Below are 24,115 nucleotides of genomic sequence, written 5' to 3'. Positions count from 1 at the left end.
ATCACACTGCTACACACGACAGGTCATTACACTGCTACACACAACAGGTCATCACACTGCTACACACAACAGGTCATCACACTGCTACACACAACAGGTCATCACTCTGCTACACACAACAGGTCATCACACTGCTACACACGACAGGTCATCACACTGCTACACACAACAGGTCATCACACTGCTACACACAACAGGTCATCACACAACAGGTCATCACACGCTACACACAACAGGTCATCACACGCTACACACAACAGGTCATCACACGCTACACACAACAGGTCATCACACTGCTACACACGACAGGTCATCACACTGCTACACACGACAGGTCATCACACTGCTACACACGACAGGTCATCACACTGCTACACACGACAGGTCATCACACTGCTACACACAACAGGTCATCACACTGCTACACACGACAGGTCATCACACTGCTACACACGACAGGTCATCACACGCTACACACAACAGGTCATCACACGCTACACACGACAGGTCATCACACGCTACACAAAACAGGTCATCACACTGCTACACACAACAGGTCATCACACGCTACACACAACAGGTCATCACACGCTACACACAACAGGTCATCACACGCTACACACAACAGGTCATCACACTCCTACACACGACAGGTCATCACACGCTACACACAACAGGTCATCACACGCTACACACAACAGGTCATCACACTGCTACACACAACAGGTCATCACACGCTACACACAACAGGTCATCACACTGCTACACACAACAGGTTATCACACGCTACACTCAACAGGTCATCACACTGCTACACACAACAGGTCATCACACGCTACACACGACAGGTCATCACACTGCTACACACAACAGGTCATCACACAACAGGTCATCACACTGCTACACACAACAAGTCATCACACGCTACACACAACAGGTCATCACACGCTACACACAACAGGTCATCACACGCTACACACAACAGGTCATCACACTGCTACACACAACAGGTCATCACACGACAGGTCACCACACTGCTACACACAACAGGTCATCACACTGCTACACACAACAGGTCATCACACGACAGGTCACCACACTGCTACACACAACAGGTCATCACACTGCTACACACAACAGGTCATCACACGACAGGTCACCACACTGCTACACACAACAGGTCATCACACTGCTACACACAACAGGTCATCACACGCTACACACAACAGGTCATCACACGACAGGTCACCACACTGCTACACACAACAGGTCATCACACTACTACACACAACAGGTCATCACACGACAGGTCATCACACAGCTACACACAACAGGTCATCACACGCTACACACGACAGGTCATCACACTGCTACACACGACAGGTCATCACACTGCTACACACAACAGGTCATCACACTGCTACACACAACAGGTCATCACACAACAGGTCATCACACTGCTACACACGACAGGTCATCACACTGCTACACACAACAGGTCATCACACGCTACACACAACAGGTCATCACACAACAGGTCATCACACTGCTACACACAACAGGTCATCACACTGCTACACACAACAGGTCATCACACGCTACACACAACAGGTCATCACACTGCTACACACAACAGGTCATCACACGACAGGTCATCACACGACAGGTCATCACACTGCTACACACGACAGGTCATCACACGCTACACACGACAGGTCATCACACTGCTACACACGGTAGGTCATCACACTGCTACACACAACAGGTCATCACACTGCCACACACAACAGGTCATCACACGCTACACACAACAGGTCATCACACTGCTACACACGACAGGTCATCACACGCTACACACAACAGGTCATCACACTGCTACACACAACAGGTCATCACACGACAGGTCATCACACGCTACACACAACAGGTCATCACACTGCTACACACGACAGGTCATCACACGCTACACACAAAAGGTCATCACACGCTACACACAACAGTTCATCACACTGCTACACACAACAGGTCATCACACGCTACACACAACAGGTCATCACACGCTACACACAACAGGTCATCACACTGCTACACACAACAGGTCATCACACTGCTACACACAACAGGTCATCACACGCTACACACAACAGGTCATCGCACTGCTACACACAACAGGTCATCACACTGCTACACACAACAGGTCATCACACGCTACACACAACAGGTCATCACACTGCTACACACAACAGTTCATCACACTGCTACACACGACAGATCATCACACGCTACACACAACAGGTCATCACACAACAGGTCATCACACTGCTACACACAACAGGTCATCACACTGCTACACACAACAGGTCATCACACGCTACACACGACTGGTCATCACACTGCTACACCCGACAGGTCATCACACTGCTACACTCAACAGGTCATCACACGACAGGTCATCACACGCTACACACGACAGGTCATCTCACTGCTACACACGACAGGTCATCACACTGCTACACTCAACAGGTCATCACACGACAGGTCATCACACGCTACACTCAACAGGTCATCACACGCTACACACAACAGGTCATCACACGACAGATCATCACACGCTACACTCAACGGTCATCACACGACAGGTCATCACACTGCTACACACGACAGGTCATCACACGCTACACACGACAGGTCATCACACGACAGGTCATCACACTGCTACACACGACAGGTCATCACACGCTACAGTCAACAGGTCATCACACGACAGGTCATCACACTGCTACACACGACAGGTCATCACACGCTACACTCAACAGGTCATCACACGACAGGTCATCACACTGCTACACACGACAGGTCATCACACGCTACACACGACAGGTCTTCACACGACAGGTCATCACACTGCTACACACGACAGGTCATCACGCTGCTACACACAACAGGTCATCACACTGCTACACACGACAGGTCATCACACGCTACAGTCAACAGGTCATCACACGACAGGTCATCACACTGCTACACACGACAGGTCATCACACTGCTACACTCAACAGGTCATCACACGACAGGTCATCACACGCTACACACGACAGGTCATCACACTGCTACACACAACAGGTCATCACACGCTACACTCAACAGGTCATCACACGACAGGTCATCACACTGCTACACACGACAGGTCATCACACTGCTACACTCAACAGGTCATCACACTGCTACACTCAACAGGTCATCACACTGCTACACTCAACAGGTCATCACACTGCTACACACAACAGGTCATCATACGCTACACACGACAGGTCATCACACTGCTACACACAACAGGTCATCACACTGCTACACTCAACAGGTCATCACACGCTACACACGACAGGTCATCACACAGTGAAACAACTCAACGTCTCCCCTCACCTGTTCCTGAAGAAGTTAAACGCCCGTTGATAATACACATCTTTGACAGGACTTTGCTTGTAGTAGTTTTTGACGTGAGCGAGGTAGTCGGTCCTGCGGACGTGGACGGTGACTATGGTGGCGTCCCTCAGGGCCGTGTTCAGTGCTTGTAGAGCGGCAGCCACCTGGACCTTAGCTTTACGCAGAACCCGCTGGTTGAAGGTGAACTCCTGGCGAAAGTGATCTCTCATGGTGATGAGAATGTGAGAAGGACAGGGGAAGTCTTTGACGTAGACAGACTGCTGGAGCGGGTACGGGTAGAGCTGGGTGTCGTCGAGCGCTCTGCTGTCTGCGCTCTTGGCAAACAGCTTCATGTACAACTTTGCGAATGATTCGCTGTGAGTGACGCGAGGATAGCACTCCCCGGTGGCGACGGGTAGACTCAGCTTGGGGAAGATCGCCACCAATGTATCACTCATGCCTTGAGCAATGGCCACCTGGAGGGAAGACACATACACACACGTCAGAGTATTGGATTGGCTGCTGTGTCACACTCACTCAATGTTCATTGTCCCCGTCCCCAGCGATGGGACACACATTTAGACGTATAGAGCAGTGTTCACTGTCCCCGTCCCCAGCGATGGGACACACATTTAGACGTATAGAGCAGTGTTCACTGTCCCCGTCCCCACGGATGGGACACACACATTTAGACGTATGGAGCAGTGTTCACTGTCCACGTCCCCACGGATGGGAAACACACATATTCCATATTCGTACGTAATAGGTATTAAACCATATATAAATGAGAGTAAAATCTCTCTGGATCACAATAACTATATATCTTTAGAGATGTTTCTGTTAAATATAATGTATTGAATATAAGAGGCCTATGGCAAGTTCACCTCCAGTAGGTCAATATGGAGGGCCTATAATTTTTATAATTTGATTCGTTTTGTTGAATTAAACCCGACTGTTGAAAGTCATATGTAGCCTTAGGCTATTTCTTCCAATGACCCAACAGCAACTTACTGTCAACAAGTTACTGTCATAAAATGGGGCTCGTGTTCTCTCAAATAAGTGAATTGTGTCAATGAAAACGAACTCCTGGTCTGTGGGTGCCGAGTTGGTGTTGGGTCATTGGAAGAAATAGCCTACAGCTACCATTGACTTTTAACAGTCGGTTAGCCATTTGGTCAGGGTACTGGACTTGTCAGTGTGTTCACTACACCTGTCAGTCTAACGTTTGAACCTTTCACGAGTGGAGTCGCTTTTGGTTCATGCAAGTTATATATATATATATATATATATATATATATATATATATATATATATATATATATATATATATATATATATATATATATATATATATATATATATATATATATATATATATATATATATATATTTATATATATATATATATTTATATATATATATATATATATATATATATATATATATATATATATATATATATATATTCACTTCTCAGCCTACTATGCAAGGCCCGATTTGCCTAATAAGCCAAGTTTTCATGAATTAATGCTTTTTCGACTACCTAACCTAACCTAACCTAACTTTTTCGGCTACCTAACCTAACCTAACCTATAAAGATAGGTTAGGTTAGGTTAGGTAGGGTTGGTTAGGTTCGGTCATATATCTACGTTAATTTTAACTCCAATAAAAAAAAATTGACCTCATACATAATGAAATGGGTAGCTTTATCATTTCATAAGAAAAAAACTCTAGAAAATATATTAATTCAGGAAAACTTGGCTTATTAGGCAAATCGGGCCTTGCATAGTAGGCCGAGAAGTGCGTTCTGGCTACTAGGTACGACATATATATATATATATATATATATATATATATATATATATATATATATATATATATATATATATATATATATATATATATATATATATATTAGTATATTTTGGTAGCAGTCTTTCCTGTAGACATATATTATTAAATATGACCGAAAAAGTAAGATTAATAATTCTAACACGAATTTTCTCAATCTTTCGTAAGTTTCTTTTCACTGTTGGAGGTAAATCAAAAATCAATTCTCCAAAATTCATTTTTATTTCTAGTCTGACGCGACACGAGCGCGTTTCGTAAAACTTATTACATTTTCAAAGACTTTAGTTTACAAATACACAACTGAATAGAACTTACGCATCTCCGATTTTATATCTACATTTGAGTGAGGTGGATGGGGTGAGGTGGCATTAATAGGGTATTAATTTCATCAACACAAGACAGAACAAGAGGTGGCATTTAATAGGGTATTAATTTCATCAACACAAGACAGAACACGAAACAATGGGTATTGAATAGAAGTGTTTGTAGAAAGCCTATTGGTCCATATTTCTTGATGCTTCTATATTGGAGCGGAGTCTTGAGGTGGGTAGAATATAGTTGTGCATTAATTGGCTTAGTTGTGCATTAGTTGTGCATTATAGTGTTAGAATTATTAATCTTACTTTTTCGGTCATATTTAATAATATATATATATATATATATATATATATATATATATATATATATATATATATATATATATATATATATATATATATATATATATATATATATATAAATATAAATATAAATATAAATATATATATATATATATAAATATATATATATAAATATATAAATATATATATATATATATATATATATATATATATATATATATATATATATATACATATATATATATATATATATATATATATATATATATAAATATATATATATATTAGTATATTTTGGTAGCAGTCTTTCCTGTAGACATATATCTACATTTCCGGCTTGACGTTTGCGAGGCACTACACATTAAAAAGTCAACACCAGCAATCAACAGCCAATTAATGCACAACTATATTCTACCCACCTCAAGACTCCGCTCCAATATAGAAGCATCAAGAAATATGGACCAATAGGCTTTCTACAATCACTTCCATTCAATACCCATTGTTTCGTGTTCTGTCTTGCGTTGATGAAATTAATCCAGGGGATAGACAGGAGGCACTGAATTACAGGCCAGTGTCCCTAAACTGCATACCATGCAAGCTGATGGAGAAGATTGTGCGAAGAAAGCTAGAGAAGCACCTGGAGCGAAAGAACTATGTAACACAGCACCAACATGGATTCAGGGATGGCAGGTCCTGCCTCACAGGGTTACTTGAATTCTATGACCAGGCAACAAAAATAAGGCAAGAAAGAAAAGGGTGGGCAGACTGCATATTTTTGGATTGTCAGACAGCCTTTGATACAGTGCCATACAAGAGGCTAGTGAAAAAGCTGGAGATGCAGGTTGGAGTGAAAGGGAAGGTACTCCGGTGGATAGAGGAGTACCTAAGCAACAGGAGACAACGAGTCAGTGTGAGGGGTGAGGTCTCAGATTGGCGAGACGTTACGAGTGGAGTCCCAGAGGGGTCAGTCCTTGGACCTATACTGTTTCTGATATGTGTAAATGATCTCCCAGAGGGAATAGAATCGTTTCTCTCAATGTTTGCCGATGATGCAAAAATTATGAGGAGGATTGAAACTGAGGACGATAGTAGGAGGCTACAAGATGACCTAGACAGACTGAGTGAACGGTCCAACAAATGGCTGTTGAAGTTCAACCCGAGTAAATGCAAAGTAATGAAACTAGGCAGTGGAAACAGGAGGCCAGACACAGGATACAGAATAGGAGATGAAGTACTTAATGAAACGGACAGAGGGAAAGATCTAGGAGTTGATATCACACCAAACCTGTCTCCTGAAGCCCACATAAAAAGAATAACGTCTGCGACATATGCGAGGCTGGCTAACATTAGAACAGCATTTAGGAACCTGTGTAAGGAATCATTCAGAATCTTGTACACCACATATGTAAGACCAATCCTGGAGTATGCAGCCCCAGCATGGAGCCCGTATCTTGTCAAACACAAGACGAAGCTGGAAAAAGTCCAAAGGTATGCCACTAGACTAGTCCCAGAACTAAGAGGCATGAGTTACGAGGAAAGGCTGCGGGAAATGCGCCTTACGACACTGGAAGACAGAAGAGTAAGACATGATCACAACCTACAAAATCCTCAGAGGAATCGACCGGGTAAACAAGGATAAACTATTCAACACTGGTGGGACACAAACAAGGGGACACAGGTGGAAGCTGAGTACCCACATGAGCCACAGAGATGTTAGAAGGAACTTTTTCAGTGTCAGAGTAGTTAACGGATGGAATGCATTAGGCAGTGATGTGGTGGAGGCTGACTCCATACACAGTTTCAAATGTAGATATGATAGAGCCCAGTAGGCTCAGGAATCTGTACACCAGTTGATTGACAGTTGAGAGGCGTGACCAAAGAGCCAAAGCTCAACCCCCGCAAGCACAAATAGGTGAGTACTGTGACGGTGTTGCCCCCCTTATATTTCTCCCACGCCTGCTGTAAGAGTCATGTCCACTTTACCCGAGCGTTCTCTACGTCGCAGGCATCAGTTTGGTATATGTAGGAGAATGTAGTGGTCTCGGAGTGCCGAGAAATTTGTAAAAGAAGAGTATTTTGGGCTGTGGTTTAGGCCCTTTAGGAAGCCAATATGGCGCGGGCTCTTCTGTTTTGCCGCCAAAACTGTGTGACGTCAGTGACACCAGATTGGTCACCGACAGCGACGTGGCACAGGGAGCCAATGAAAACCTCCCGTGGCGAATATGACGTCACGAAGGAAGGGGGGTCCGGGAGCATTGCCGACTTGGCGAGTTCATGATTATATGTGTGGGAATGAGTGACTTCTGCCTGGAACAGCTGTTTGCTTATTGATATAATCTTGTGATGTCTTTGAATGAGTTTTAAGTAAAATACAAAGTACATTGGTGTTTATATCATCCCCTCCATATTTCTTGTGGCTATATAATACCTGACAGCAGATCGTGATAGAAGTAAATACCTGCCTGATATCAGACATATTGAGTGTGCTCTTGCCACTGTTACCACAATTCAACAAAACCACTGACGTGTTACTGGACACCGGAAATACCAGTTGGCGATCTTGTGGTTAGTAGTAGAGCCCATGACGGGGCGGGCACACAATAGTTAAGTGAACAAGTTGTGTTCCCACTCCTTCTCGATCAGAGGCCGGTTGGGATTGACTGGGATACTCTCCTGGCGTACAGTGGCGCCACGAGGATAGAGTGAAGACCCGCTGGGCTACGGTGAGTGACCTTGAGTGTACTGTTACTCGCCTCTTTCCCCTCTCATTGGAGATGAACCCTGACATTGGCGACCTCGCCAGGATAACGATCAAGATAAAGGTTGCAGTTGTGGTACTTTGCAGTGGTATTAGGTATCAGGTACAGGTTATCACTCATAGCACAAGATGGAGGATGATAAAGTAACAAGGTTCATTGACACTAGAGATGAGCAGGTGCTAGAGGAGTGCACCAAGGCACAGTTACAGTCAATAGCAGACCATTTTGGGATAAAGCTGAGATCTTCCAGAGTGGGAGAGAGAAGACTGGAGATCATGGCACAGCTCAGAGCACGAGACGAAGCTTTGGGGGAGGAACGGCCCCAAACACCTGCCAGTATGGGAGAACACCTGAGCATTGGTGGGAGCAGCAGAGGATCCAGCGGCAGCAGGCACAGCGTTAAGCTGGAGATAATGAAGCTGCAGCTGGAAGCACAGCTGAAGCGTGAGGAGCGAGAAGCACAGCTGCGCAGGGAAGAACAAGAGCGAGAAGCACAGCTGAGGAGAGAAGAAGCGCAACTGAAGCGTGAAGAACAAGAGCGAGAAGCACAGCTGAGGAGAGAAGAAGCGAAACTGAAGCGTGAAGAACAAGAGCGAGAAGCACAGCTAAGACGAGAGGAGCGCGAGCGAGAAGCTAGGCTGAGACAGCAGGAGATAGAAGCTAACAAGCAGGTGGAGCTGAAGCGAGCTGAGCTAGGGCTAGGTGCACCTGCTCCGCCGCAACAGGAAGACCGCCGAGTGAGGGAGCGAGATCTGCCGGTCTTTATACCAGATGAAGCTGAAGGTTTCTTCGACCACTTCGAGAAGATCGCTACCTTGAAGAAGTGGCCGAGGGCAGAGTGGGCGGAGCTGGTTTAGAGTAGGCTCACCGGTGAAGCTCGTGAAGCCTACAACATGCTCGACCTCCAAGAGTGCACCAACTACGATGCTGTAAAGAGAGCTGTGCTCCATTCTTTCAAGCTTACGCTGGAATGTTACAGGAAGAGATTCAGGGAATGTACCCGTTCGCCAGGAAAATCTTATGCGGAGACGGCGAGGGACATGGAGAGGAAATTCCTTAAGTGGCTGGAGTCTGAAGGAGCGAAGTCGGCTGAGGAGGTCAAGAGGCTTATGGTCATGGAGAAGTTTATGTCCGTGCTCTCTCCTGAGATCAGGGAGGAGGCGGACATAAAGGACCTGAGAGCCGCAGCCGACAGAGCTGACATGCTGGAAGAAGCCCTGCGACCACACCGAGAGGGACGGCACCGACCGCCCATACACTCCAGATATGGTAGAAGACATAGAAGGACGGACGGATGGAGGACAGGAGCGAGTTCTCCTGAGTCCCACCTCTCAAGTGGAGACAGGAGAGGCTCAAAGAGTGCTGTGGAGCCGGTAGAGAAGTCCCAAGCTGAGAGCTCAAGAGTTGTTGCTGAAACGGAGGAGTCGATGAATGGCACGAGGAGGATCCACAGAAGAAGAAGGATCCGCTGCTACAACTGTGGAATATTCGGACACATCGCGCGGGAATGCAGACACCCTGAGCAGCGGTGGAACGTTGCTTTCGTGAGGGTCGAGGACCAGATGGCCGAGTGAGTGCGGGATGAACCCGTACTGAGTGGGGAGAAAAGAGTTCACCCATTCGTGAGTGAGGGAACCGTAAGGATGGGGCACGCAGACCCCATCCCGGTGAAGATATTAAGAGACACTGGGGCAGATTTTACCCTGGTGAGCGAAACCCTGTTCCCCGAGGGTTACGAGAGTACCAGTGTGGGGGTGGCAAGTGTGACCACTGTGGGAGGCCCAGTGAGGATGCCCCTACACCAGGTGACTCTGAATTCTGATTATGGCTGCCAGACCCTAGTGGTGGGGGTCTGTGCATCAATGCCCAAGATGGAGGCACAAGTCATCTTGGGAAATGAAGCATGTGGGGGATATGTCCTCCCGAATCTCGTGAAGGGCGAGGAGTGCCTAGAGCACTATAATGAGACGGGCGGAGTGTTAGACGCCTGTGGGGACGAGAAAGGAATCGCCACGGCGGCGTTCCCGGTTTGTGCTGTGATGCCGAGGCAGTGCGAAGGACACGGAGGGTGTGGATCTGATAGTGCTGACGAGGAGACGTCCGACAGTCTGGAAATCGATCACCTCTTCATGGGACCCGGAGAACGAGTGGAGGGCGAAGGCAGCCCGGATGGTGAGTTACAGGTGACCCTCACCAGTTCTCTAGGGGTAGACCGCACTCGTCTTGGAGAGTTGCAGCAGATAGAATTCCCCGAATTGATTCATGAGGCCAATGGAGGACGTGTTGGTCCTGAGAGGGCCACTCATTGTTACATACAGGACGGCATGCTGATGAGAGTGTTCTGCGCAGAGCAGGGAACTGAGTGTGAGGAAGCAGTATGCCCTGCTTTGTTTGCCATGCGTAACGCAGTGGTGGAATCGTTAGGTTTCTCACCTTACCAGCTGGTGTATGGACAAGGGGTGCAAAGTCCTCTGTCCATGCTGCAGGAACAATGGACATCAGGAGTAACCGTGGGAACGGTCAACGGATATGTAAGGAGCGTTTCGCATTGGCGGCAGGAATACTGGTTGGAAATTAAACTCATCCGATGGGGAGACAACGTAGTAGCAGATGCCCTGTCCTGTATGCACTAACCAGACATGATTCTTATTTTAAGGGGAGGGGTATGTGACGGTGTTCCCCCCCTTATATTTCTCTCACGCCTGCTGTAAGATTCATGTCCACTTTACCCGAGCGTTCTCTACGTCGCAGGCATCAGTTTGGTATATGTAGGAGAATGTAGTGTTCTCGGAGTGCCGAGAAATTTGTAAAAGAAGAGTATTTTGGGCTGTGGTTTAGGCCTTTAGGAAGCCAATATGGCGCTGGCTCTTCTGTTTTGCCGCCAAAACTGTGTGACGTCAGTGACACCAGATTGGTCACCGACAGCGACGTGGCACAGGGAGCCAATGAAAACCTTCTGTGCTGGCTAGGGTTCGAGTCTCCTGGTGGGAAAGTGTTCTAAAGTTGTATACTTGACTCTCGTGTTTAGGAGAGTTGTGCCTTAAGCATAGACACTGTGTCTTCCCATATTAACAGGGACTTGATGAAATAAACGTATAAATGACCCCTCACTTGCTCTAGTGCTCTTGGGAGGTGGTGATCTTTGGTGTATTTAAATACTCCGAAATTACCATCTCTTTTAAGGGTCTGAGCGGGTGGTGGAGCGGGTTAAGGCGTACCTGTTATGCCAGTTGCTGGAAGGCTTCTGTGCTGGCTAGGGTTCGAGTCTCCTGGTGGGAAAGTGTTCTAAAGTTGTATATATATATATGTCGTACCTAGTAGCCAGAACGCACTTTTCAGCCTACTATGCAATGCCCGATTTGCCTAATAAGCCAAGTTTTCCTGAATTAATATATTTTCTCTAATTTTTTTCTTATAAAATGATAAAGCTACCCATTTCATTATGTATGAGGTCAATTTTTTTTTATTAGAGTTAAAATTAACGTAGATATATGACCGAACCTAACCAACCCTACCTAACCTAACCTAACCTATATTTATAGGTAAGGTTAGGTTAGGTAGCCAAAAAAAGCTAGGTTAGGTTAGGTTAGGTAGGTTAGGTAGACGAAAAAACATTAATTCATGAAAACTTGGCTTATTAGGCAAATCGGGCATTGAATAGTAGGCTGAGAAGTGCGTTCTGGCTATTAGGTACGACATATATATATATATATATATATATATATATATATATATATATATATATATATATATATATATATATATATATTATATATATAATATATATATATATATATATGTATATATATATTATATATATATATAAATATAAATATATATATATATTATATATATATATATATATATATATATATATATATATATATATATATATATATATATATATATATATATATATATATATATATATATATATATGTTTATATATATATGTCGTACCTAGTAGCCAGATCACACTTCTCGGCCTACTATTCAAGGCCCAATTTGCCTAATTGGCCTAGTGATTTTCTTTATTTTCAATAAATTGTTTCCATTTAGTATGTTTGAATTATTATTATTATATTATATTAAAACCTTAATTTAATGACGTAGTTGTGTTAGTTTAGGTTAGGGTTAGATAGGTTAGGTTAGGTTAGGTTGGGTTGGTTAGGTTCGGTCATATATCTACTTTAGTTTTAACTCAAATTTAAATAAATTAACTTATACATAATGAAATGGACAGATTTATAATTTCATAAGAACAAAATTAGAAATTTATATAAATTCAGAAAAACTTGGCTTATTAGGCAAATTGGACCTTGCATAGTAGGCCAAGTACTCAGCCTAATATGCAAGGCCCAATTTGCCTAGTAACCCAAGTTTTCCTGAATATATATATATTTCTTTCTTATGAAATGTTGAAGTTATCCATTTCATTATGTATGAGTTAATTGTTTTTAATTTGAGTTAAAACTTACATAGATACATGACCGAACCTAACCAACCCTACCTAACCTAACCTATCTTAACCTAACGTAATCTAAGATAATTAAGTAAATAATTTATGTTCTTAATACAATATAATAATAATATTTAAAATAAACCAATTGGAAAAAATGTTTTGAAAATAAAAAAAATCACTCGGCTGTCACGGGGGGGTGGGCTGGGGCTCTGCTAGCAATTGGCTGCTAGGGGCTCAGAAGGCAGAATATTCAGCCCCTCCGACTCCCGGGATTCCCCGGAGTCTCCTTGGTCCCACAGGGGAGGACTAGCAATGCCCACCACCGCAGGTCTTTGCTCCCAACACTAAAAGGGGGGGGGGGTGCCACTGATTCACCCTGGGAGCCCTTCAGTCAACCACGGGGAAACTGATGTTAACAGTTCCGGCCTAGACCCGTGGAGAAGTGAAGGAAGACTCAGGCTTACCTTATAACAATAACTTCCCTGAGTCTTGCCTGCCAGACAAAAAGGTTGCAGGAACTCCTTTCCCGCCTGCCTTCCCTATCTTCTTCTTAACAAGGTCGCCAGCTGGGTTAGTATATCTGCACCCCAGCGATGCAGTTCAGTGGGTGTATTCTATACTATTTGTTGCCAGAGCGTTGCTACTCCCTCGATCTGCCACTGGACTGTCAGCCCAGGGTACTCTCCCATAAAAGTCTGGGTGGCTTTACCTATCCCCAGTCACTACGTTGCTTGTTGCCACCATTCTTGCTCTGATACTGGTCGGATGGCTTAGGGTACACTTTTATATATGTCTGTGCTGCTTTACCACTCTCTAGGCGATAAGAACTTCTATAGAGAACGTGACGCTCCCTAGGTGGTACTATGATAACCCTCGTGTATGCTCATAGAGAAATATAATAATGGAGGCACACTTAAACATAATGATAAAATGTGTGAATTTACTGACACAATTTACATGATCACACATTCACTTTTAAGCAATACAGGAAAATGAACATAAGGATAATAAATCTGGAGATCGTCAGCAACTCTTCTTTCACGACCTCCAACCACTCCTTCAACTGGGCAGATTAGACATTAGTCACACACTCACTCACAGAAGGGCCTCTTCACCACGTCGGCACCTCTTCTTCAACTGTCCTGCCGTCCACGCACAGTCCTCTCCTACAGTCCTGGACACAAGCTGCCCTGCAGCCTATCCTACAACTAAAGTATTAATGCTATCCTGCAACATACAAATGCAAATATCGTGGCCTATCTAGCCTACTCAAACAAGGGGTAATGGGAGGGAAATTTTATCTACCTTACATTCCTGGCTCACGACGCCTGTCCCTCGATGGTGTGAGGTTCCCACGCTTCCTCAGTGGATCCTTGACGACCCAGGAACGTTCCACAAGTCCTCAGGTGTCGTGCAGCCTTCGCGTCATCGCCGATCCAATCCCAGAGATTCAGCTATCCCAATCCTGGTTCACCAGTGGGCACTGAGCTAATCACTATATGCACACACTCGTCCCTTCCACAAGGCATTGCTCCTTGTCCTAGGAACGGTGTCGTCCCTCCAAAACCCTCAGTGAATGTGACCCGGTCACAGCTAAGCCTGCCCGCCACACCTTTCCAGGCCCTCAGCGTCGAGCGACGCCGCCCAGCGTCGTCGCCGACCAATTTTCCAAGTTTGGCACTCCTCCGCTCAATAAACTTGGCTTCTTTCTTGCTTCCCAGAAGCGCAGGGTCTCCAATAACGATGCTGGGCTGCGATGGCTAGTTTAATCCGCTGAATAAGGCTTGTAGAGCCTCAAATCCTCGAGAGCTGACCGAGGCGCGTCCTCTCAGCACCATAGTCAGGTCAACTTTTTTTTTTTTTTTTGAGATATATACAAGAGTTGTTACATTCTTGTACAGCCACTAGTACGCGTAGCGTTTCGGGCAGGCCCCTGGAATACGATCCCCGTCGCAAAGAATCATTTTTTCATCCAAGTACACATTTTACTGTTGCGTTAAACAGAGACTACAGTTAAGGATTTGCGCCCAGTAAATCCTCCCCGGCCAGGATACGAACCCATGACATAGCACTCGCGGAACGCCAGGCGAGTGTCTTACCACTACACCACGGAGACTGTAGTAGACTCTACTCTAACGTTGGCGCCGCCCGGGGGCACTCAGTGACGTCACGGCGGGCTCTGATTGGTCGCATGTGACCCACGCCACCCAATCCGCACTCAGCTAACGTTTTCTACAAAACGGCGGATCTGCAGGTAGGGGGTACTCTTTCATTTATATCAGGGAACCACTTTCCCTTTTACCTACAAACTTATGATGTAAATTTCTCCCTAATCTGGCGGCCGGTCTGGTCGCCACATATACCAACAGACTCCATGTATCTCAGAGAATCAGTAGGGAGAGCTGATATGACTCTTAAAGCAGGCAAACGAAAGAAATAGGAGAGGGCACCGTAACATACCCCTCCCCTTAAAATAAGAGTCATATCGGTTAGTAAATCCGGGAGAGGGCATCTGCTACCACAATCTCCCTTCCTTTAATGTGCCTGATTTCTAGCCAGTACTCTTGTAGCAGTAGGGCCCATCTTGTTAGCCTTTGGTTCGAGTTCTTCATCCTGTGCACGAACGTCAAGGGATTATGATAGGTGAACACTCGCACCGGTTTAGTACCTCCACCCAAATAGACGTCGAAATGCTTCAGTGCCAGGATCAGGGCTAAGGCTTCCTTTTCCACTGTACTATAAGCCCTCTGGTACTTTTCGAATTTCTTTGAGTAGTATGCCACTGGACGGTGGACTCCGTCCTTCTCTTGAGCTAACATGGCTCCAATCCCCACGTCGCTAGCGTCGACGTACTAGATAAAATCTGACTCAAAGTCAGGCGAAATCAGCACTGGCGCTTCGGTTAATAACTTCTTAGTCTTCTCCAAGGACTCTTGGCATGCTTCCCCTCACTTCCATCTAACGTTCTTAGATAGCAATTCAGTCAGAGGGTGTGCCATTGTCGAGAAGTTCTTGCAAAATCCTCTATAGTATCCAATCATCCCTAGATATCGTAACAATTCTTTTCTCGTCCTGGGATTCGGATATTCTTTGATTGCCATCACTTTCTGGTCTACTGGAGTCACTTCCCCTTGACCCACGACGAAACCTAAGTATTCTAATCGGGCTTTTCCGAATTCGCTCTTGGCCAGATTAACTGTTAGGTTCGCTTCTTCCAACCGTTGGAACAACTCCATCAGTCGATTCATGTGTTGTTTCCAGCTATTGGTGTACACCACTATATCGTCTATATACACGGCGGAGCCTTCCATCCCTCTTAGCACTTCGTTCATCATCCTCTGAAAACAACTTCCGCTGTTCTTCATACCAAATGGAAGCACTTTGAAATGGTACAATCCGTCTGGAGTAGCAAACGTCTGGAGTAGCAAACGCTGAGATCTTTCTCGCACTCGGAGACAAAGGTATTTGATAATACCCTTTCAACAGTTCGACCTTGGTGACAAACCTTGCATTTCCTACTTGGTCGACGCAATCACTTATTCGGGGAATCGGGTGAGAATCTGACACGGTTATGGCATTCACTTTACGATAGTCGGTGCAAAAACGATATGATCCGTCACTCTTCTTGACCAGCACACAGGGCGAGCTCCACTCACCGTTGCTGGGCGTGAAACCTCTTAATCGCTCCTTGTGATTGAGGTCTATAAGGTGACGACCGTAGTTGGGCTATTCCCCAACTCGCAATAGCCTGTCTAAACCACCTCGACTGGAAAACACTTCCGCAGTCGAACTGGATCTCCTTGGGCACACCTACTCAAGCAAAGAACTGCTGAAGGTGTCCCATGACGCATCTTGATGTCACCTTCCGCACTGGGATCGCCTCTGGATATCTTGCCGACGCACACATGATGGTCAATAAGTAACTATTTCCCCTTCTTGTTCTAGGTAGTGGTCCCACAACGTCGATTATTAGGTGTTCAAACGCCTGGCCAAACGCAGGAACTAGAACCAAAGGTGCTTTTGAGATAGCAGGGACATTCTTCCCCGCCCTCTAAAAATGTTCCCGAAGTCTCGTCCCGACGTCACCGCGCATACCGTAAATGCCACTCTCGCAGTTTCCGTTTCGTCACTGCTGGCACCCGTCCTGCTGCTCTGTCGATAGGGCTCTATACACTCCTCACTCCTCACCCTTAATCAAATTCGGGAGAACACATCCCCAACAGGAGTGGGGATGATCTCCTGATCAACAGGAGATCCCCTAGGATCACCTGAGCTTCCATCCTGGGCAGTAAAGCACAGACCCCTACCAAGAGAGTCTGACAACCATAGTCTGAATTAAGAGTCACTTTATGAAGGGGCATCCTCACTTGTCCCCCCAACGTTGTTATCAGGGCCTCCCCTGTACTGGAACTTCTGTAGTCCTCGGGGAAGAGGGATTCACTAACAAGGGTGAAGTCGGATCCAGTGTCCCTCAGCATCCTCGCTGGCACAGGATCAGCTCCTCTTATCTTCACCGTCCCCTCACACACAAAGAGGTGAGTCCTTTTCTCCCTCATCACCGGCATATCACCTGAATTATCGTTGGCTTCTTTGCTTCCTATCCTTGCGAAAGCCACGTTCCCACCGTGCCTGGGGCGACCACATTCCCTTGCAAGGTGTCCTCGTCCCCCACAGTTGTAACACCGAGCGCCTCTCCTGGGCGACCCTCTACCAGTCCTCCTGGTAGCACCAACGGTAGAGGTTCCCTGAGTCCTCCTAGGACTCTCCGTCGTCGGTTCCCGGGCAGCAGCACTCGCTCCCGAGCTAGGTCCACTGCTCACAGCTTGGGGCTTCCTCCCCACGTCCCTTGAGCTCTTGAACCGGATTATTATTATTTTTTTTATTAACATATTAGGTACATCTGCATTAGTGCAGCTACCCTAGACTATATGAAGTGGAGTACAGTGTGTCAAAAAAAAGCTAACTAGGTGATGCTAAAAAATCCCCATCACACAGGATGGTTAGTCATACAGAGGCATGGGATACGCGGTCTACACTGGCAGACTCCGGATGCATTTTGAGGATATCAACAACACAAGATTGAATAAGGTAGCAGTGGTAATACAAGTCCCCATCTCGCAGGATGGTTAGTCATACAGAGCCATGTGTTTAATAGCCTGCACTGGCAAATTTTGGGTATACTGTGAGGATATCTTCAAGAATACGAGAGTGAATAAAGTAATTGCAAAGCTCCAGGTACCTCATGCCAACTGGTCTGAAAGGTCTAATAACTGGGCATTCAGTGATGTAGTGCGGGAGATCATGCCGTAGTTCCTGCTCACAGAGTTTGCAACTGGAGTGCTCAGGATTGGGAGACCCGTCACCTGCAGCCACCTGCCACAGGTAACGGTAACCCAACCTGATCCTTGCAACCACTGTGTCGCACAGTCTAGTGGACGTTTTGTGCTGTCCATAGATGTAGGTTTCAGATCTGAACAAATCATAGCTTTTTATACTAGTACTTTCAGGTCGTTGGGAGTCAGTAAGTTCTTTCCTATCAGATCTGAATGTTTGGACCAATACAGTTTTGACAGCAGAGATGGGGATACCTAGATCAAATTCAACTTCAAACTTGTTACACGCTAATTTGGCTGCAATGTCTGTCTCATTATGATGGGTTATATTTATGTGTGAAGGTATCCATACAAAGGAGATTCGAGACCCTTTACTCTGTGCATCAATTAGGTCATTTATAATTGGGAGTATGAGGTTCTTGCTGTCGATCTTCCAAGAGAAGTTTTCGATTGCTTGAAGAGCAGACTTTGAATCGCAGAATATTATTCCTCCTCCAATATTTTTTAATGTGCTGGTTGCTAAATGTAATGCTGCTAGTTCTGCTTGTGTGGAGGTCAGCCAGTTGTTTAACCTGACACTGACAGTCTTTGTGCAAATATTATTTCTATAACACCTACATGCCGCTGCAGTCCGTCCAGTAGAAGACTGGACTGAGCCGTCGGTGTAGACACAGTGCTCGTGAGATCTTAGACTCTCGATGGAGGAGGCAATTGTTTCAAGAGTGACAGCTTTGAATAGAGCAAGATTCTCATTATCTTTCTTGGTGACAGGTGTGTATGATACTTGAATGGTGGGGTACAGATAAAGAGGAATATCAGAGACAGGTAGATTGCACTTAAAAGGAATGTTAAGTTTAATGAGATTGTAAGCATTGTTTCTCAGCCAATTATCATAAAAGGAGTGAATTGGTATGTCGGCACCAGTCAAAAGAGTGTTAACAGCACTAAATAATTTGTCTCTGAGCAATGCAGGAGATGTAGGATCTCTCATGACTTTAAGGCAAAAGGTAGTGTTAACTTGCATTATTCTCTCTAGTATGGTTGGAAGCTTCAGTTCTTCCCTCATGTTGATGATTCTTGTGCATCTTGGGGCACCAAGAATTATCCTCATTGCCTCATTCTGTACTACTTCAAGTTTGTCCAACACAGAGGAGGGGAAATTAATTAAGTGCAGAGCATTATAATCAACGAGAGATCTAACAAACATCATATAGAATAGTCTAGCATATTTAATATTGATACCAATATTCTTACCAGTAAGTGTTCTCAATGGTTTTAGTCTTTCTTTTAACCTACGGTGCAGATCATTTACAATGTCACTGTTAATACCAACTCCAAGGTATTTGTGCTGCCCACACGTTTCAATGTTCTGGTTGTTGACCTTGAAAGCTATAGGGACATGAGTTTTCTCTTTGGGATGGAGAACTCTGGATTTAGTTATAGAGATAACAAGACCACATTCAATGCTTTTAGCAGCGAATGAATCAAGTAGAGTTTGCAGTCTAGTTTGGGAATTTGCAACAATGCATATATCATCGGCATAACAAATGACGGCTTCGTCAGGTAGTGTGGGAATATCAATTGTTAATTTGTGCATCAGAACATTGAACAGTGTGGGACTCAGCACTCCACCCTGGGGTGTACCCAACTCAAAGGGTGCACAGAGTTTACTTTTGACCCCCTTGAAAAGGACTGAGGCGGTTCTGTTACTCAGGTACCCCCTGAGCCATGTCAACAGTCTTCCCTTAACTCCAAAAGAGGCTAGCTGTTCTAGGATTATTTCTTTGTTTGCTGTATCAAAAACAGTTTGGAGATCAATAAATAAATGCCGCCTGAGAGTTTGGTCCCCCTCTGATAAAATACTCAGCAAAGTAAGTTTGTGTGCTTCTTCCAGGAAGGAAACCATACAGGTTAGGGGCAAGGTGGGGCTTGATTTGAAACATTAGTCTGTCGAGAATAATTCTCTCAAGAACTTTGCACATGCACGACGTCAGAGAAATGGGTCTAAATTTTTGTGAATTAGGCTTGGGTATGGGTATTATGAGTCCCTGTGTCCAGCGGTCAGGTAAAACACCCTGCCTTAGACTTTGATTAAACAATTCTAGCAAAGGGCTATTTGGCAGCTCAGCAAGTACTCTCATGGTGTTGTATGTGATGCCATCCTCTCCAGGAGAGGTAGCCTTACCTTTCTTGAGTGCATTTTTAATTTCAAAGGGGGTTATGCCATAGTTATCATCAGGCCCTATTTCACTACAGGCAATTTCAATATTGAAGTTACGATTTATTTTAGTACTAGCCAGATAGTTTTGCACATCTAGGGGCAGGCTGCTTATACTAGCAGTGCTTGCATATTGTTGAAGCAGCATGTCGGCATAGTCTGCAGGTGAATGGTGATCAAGTTGACGACTGCTAGGACGAGAAATCTTTTTAATTTTATTCCACATTTGGGATGAGGATGTTGCATGATTGATGCCTTGCAGAAACTGTTCCCAGTGCTGGTTATACACCTGTTCCTTTAGCTCTCTAAACTCTCGGCTGGCTTTAAGAAATATGTTGAGGGTGTCAGCTGTTTTATGTGTTTTATACTGCTCAGCTAGGAATAGAACTCTGTCATGCAGGGGCTTAAGGCGTGAGTCAGTGAACCACCTCTGTCCCTTCCTCACTGGTTTGGGTCTTGTGGATTTTACAACATTGTCATAAAAAGCGGTTACTTCAGTGACCAGGTCCTCATATAATGCATTGACGGTAGTAAAGCAGTAAGTGTTATACCATTCAGAAATGCGGAATTTGAAGAGCATGTGTAAATTTTCAGGGATATTAATTATTTTTTTTCCAAAGCTTAGGGGTTTGACATTATTGATAGTGTATGAACTGAATATGGCAAAATGATCACTAACTAATTCATGAACAATTGATCCTCCGACAGCATTATCAATGAGACCGTGACCAATGACATCATCAAGCCTGCCACCCATGAGGTGTGTGACGTTAGAGGAGTCAAAGTTGAACACGGACATGTTATTATCTCTTAAGTATTTTACAAAGACTCTGCCATTCCTGTTTGTTTTGGTGTCACCCAGGCTAGTGTGTCTAGCATTAAAATCACCCATTACAATGGTTTGAGAGCTGCTGGTAATTTTTGGGAGAGAAGCTTCCATCATTTGATCACACCTTACATATACATTAACTAAGTTAAGAAACCCAGTCGCTGTAGCAATCTGAAACTGCTGATAATATGAGTCGTATATATTTCTTGAACCGGGGTTACTTCATCGGGCGCACTACTCTTGGGAGAGTCCCCACCCATCCTCGCTCTTCCTGAACTCCTAAAGTTCCCTCCCGACCTGGGGTAAGGCGAGTGTCTGGGCGGCCCCTCCCTCCTGAGATGTAGTGCCTCCTCCAGCATGTTGGCTCGGTCCGCTGCAGCCTTTCTCTCACCCTTACTCGCAACTCAGGATGGAGCACTGACATAAACTTCTCCATCACTATAAGTCGTTTGATCTCATCCGCCGACTCCGCTTCCTCCGCCTTCAGCCTTCAACCATCGGGCCTTCAACCATCGTAGGAATTTCCGTTCCATATCCCTGGCGGTCTCGGCGTAAGACTTCCCCAACACTCTTGTACACACTCTGAACTGCTTCCGGTACATCTCTGGAGTCAGCCGGAATGAGTGGAGCACTGCATTCTTAATCGCGTCGTAACTAGCACACTCCTCTAGGTCCAGCATGTTGTAGGCTTCCCGGGCCTCACCAGTCAACCTGCCCTGGACCAGAGCATCCCAATCATCTTCCGGCCACTCCTTCAGAGTCGCTATCCATTCGAAGTGTTCGAAGAACACCTCAGCTTCTTGAGGTTCAAACTTAGGTAAGTCACGTTCCCTTACCTTGAGATCATCCCACCGTGCAGGTAGTGAGGGCAGCCCACGATCAACGCGACGCAATTCGGCTTCTTTGTTTGCCTTTATCTCCTCCAGTCGCAGTTGTCTCTCTCCTTCTCGCCGCAGCCGAGCTTCACGCTCCTCTCGCTGCAGCTGAGTTTCACGTTCCTCTCTCTACATTTGCGCTTCTCTCTCCTCTCGTCGCAGCTGGGCTTCCAGTTGCATCTTCATTATTTCCAGTTGCAAGCTCCTCTTACTACAGCTGGACCTTCCACTGCTTCCATGTTCACTCTGAATTCTCCCCACACTGGTAGGCGCTTGGGGTGGCTCTAGTCAGGACGGTTCACCTTGGGATGGCTCTTCTTGGGATGGCCCTCCTTGAGACGGCCTTTCTTGAGATGGCTCCTCTCCCGTCGCCTTCATTCGAGCCGTGAGCTGTGCCATGATCTCTGTCCTTCGCTCCACTACCTTTGTCATCCTCAACCTGATCCCAAAGTGGTTTGCCACTTGTTGGAGTTGGGCCTTGGTACACTCTTCCAAGATTCTCTCATCCCTTTTCTCAATAAATTTCTTTACTTTATCCTCCTCCATCTCTATGTTATCGAGCATACACGACAGCACAGACTAGTTAGTAGGTACTAATTTCACTGTTTCAGTCCCTTAGCTGGTTGGATAACAGTACCACTGAATTCACTGGCCACACTGTATTAGTACCCTGGCAACACTGTCTTGAAATTTGGGTAACACTGTAGCTTGATTACCATACCTTGGCAACACTGTAGCCTGATCCATGAATCTCGGCGAAGTTGCCAGTTCTTGGCTACCGTGGTTCGAATCCTGGCAAGGTCGCCAGTTCTTGTCATGGGGGGGTGGGCTGGGGCTTCGCTAGCAATCGGCTGCTAGGGGCTCAGAAGGCAGAATATTCAGCCCCTCCGACTCCCGGGATTCACCGGAGTCTCCTTGGTCCCACAGGGGAGGACTAGCAATGCCCACCACCGCAGGTCTTTGCTCCCAACACTAAAGGGGGGGGGGGCCACTGATTCACCCTGGGAGCCATTCAGTCAACCACGGGGAAACTGTTGTTAACAGTTCCGGCCTAGACCCGTGGAGAAGTGAAGGAAGACTCAGGCTTACCTTATAACAATAACTTCCCTGAGTCTTGCCTGCCAGACAAAAAGGTTGCAGGAACTCCTTTCCCGCCTGCCTTCCCTATCTTCTTCTTAACAAGGTCGCCAGCTGGGTTAGTATATCTGCACCCCAGCGATGCAGCTCAATGGGTGTATTCTATACTATTTGTTGCCAGAGCGTTGCTACTCCCTCGATCTGCCACTGGACTGTCAGCCCAGGGTACTCTCCCATAAAAGTCTGGGTGGCTTTACCTATCTCCAGTCACTACGTTGCTTGTTGCCACCATTCTTGCTCTGATACTGGTCGGATGGCTTAGGGTACACTTTTATATATGTCTGTGCTGCTTTACCACTCTCTAGGCGATAAGAACTTCTATAGAGAACGTGACGTTCCCTAGGTGGTACTATGATAAGCCTCGTGTATGCTCATAGAGAAATATAATAATGGAGGCACACTTAAACATAATGATAAAATGTGTGAATTTACTGACACAATTTACATGATCACACATTCACTTTTAAGCAATACAGGAAAATGAACATAAGGATAATAAATCTGGAGATCGTCAGCAACTCTTCTTTCACGACCTCCAACCACTCCTTCAACTGGGCAGATTAGACAGGAGTCACACACTCACTCACAGAAGGGCCTCTTCGCTACGT

At 45.5% G+C, this 24,115-nt stretch overlaps 1 protein-coding gene across 2 annotated transcripts in view; it reads right to left on the bottom strand.

The window, feature by feature from the left end:
• LOC138350992 (galactoside alpha-(1,2)-fucosyltransferase 1-like) overlaps positions 1-24,115 on the bottom strand; it is a 440,933-nt gene that overhangs the window by 82,775 nt on the left and 334,043 nt on the right. For both annotated transcript variants that reach the window (XM_069302468.1, XM_069302461.1), the window contains one exon: positions 3,424-3,899. In XM_069302468.1, the coding sequence (XP_069158569.1) occupies positions 3,424-3,881 (458 nt within the window). In that variant the 5' untranslated portion in view covers positions 3,882-3,899. The remainder of the gene's footprint in view (positions 1-3,423; positions 3,900-24,115) is intronic.

Source organism: Procambarus clarkii, chromosome 5, assembly GCF_040958095.1.
Source record: "Procambarus clarkii isolate CNS0578487 chromosome 5, FALCON_Pclarkii_2.0, whole genome shotgun sequence".
In the NCBI taxonomy this organism is placed as follows: Eukaryota; Metazoa; Arthropoda; class Malacostraca; order Decapoda; family Cambaridae; genus Procambarus; species Procambarus clarkii.
Note: the sequence above shows the minus strand (reverse complement) of the source record. Positions and strands in the feature narration are given on the sequence as shown.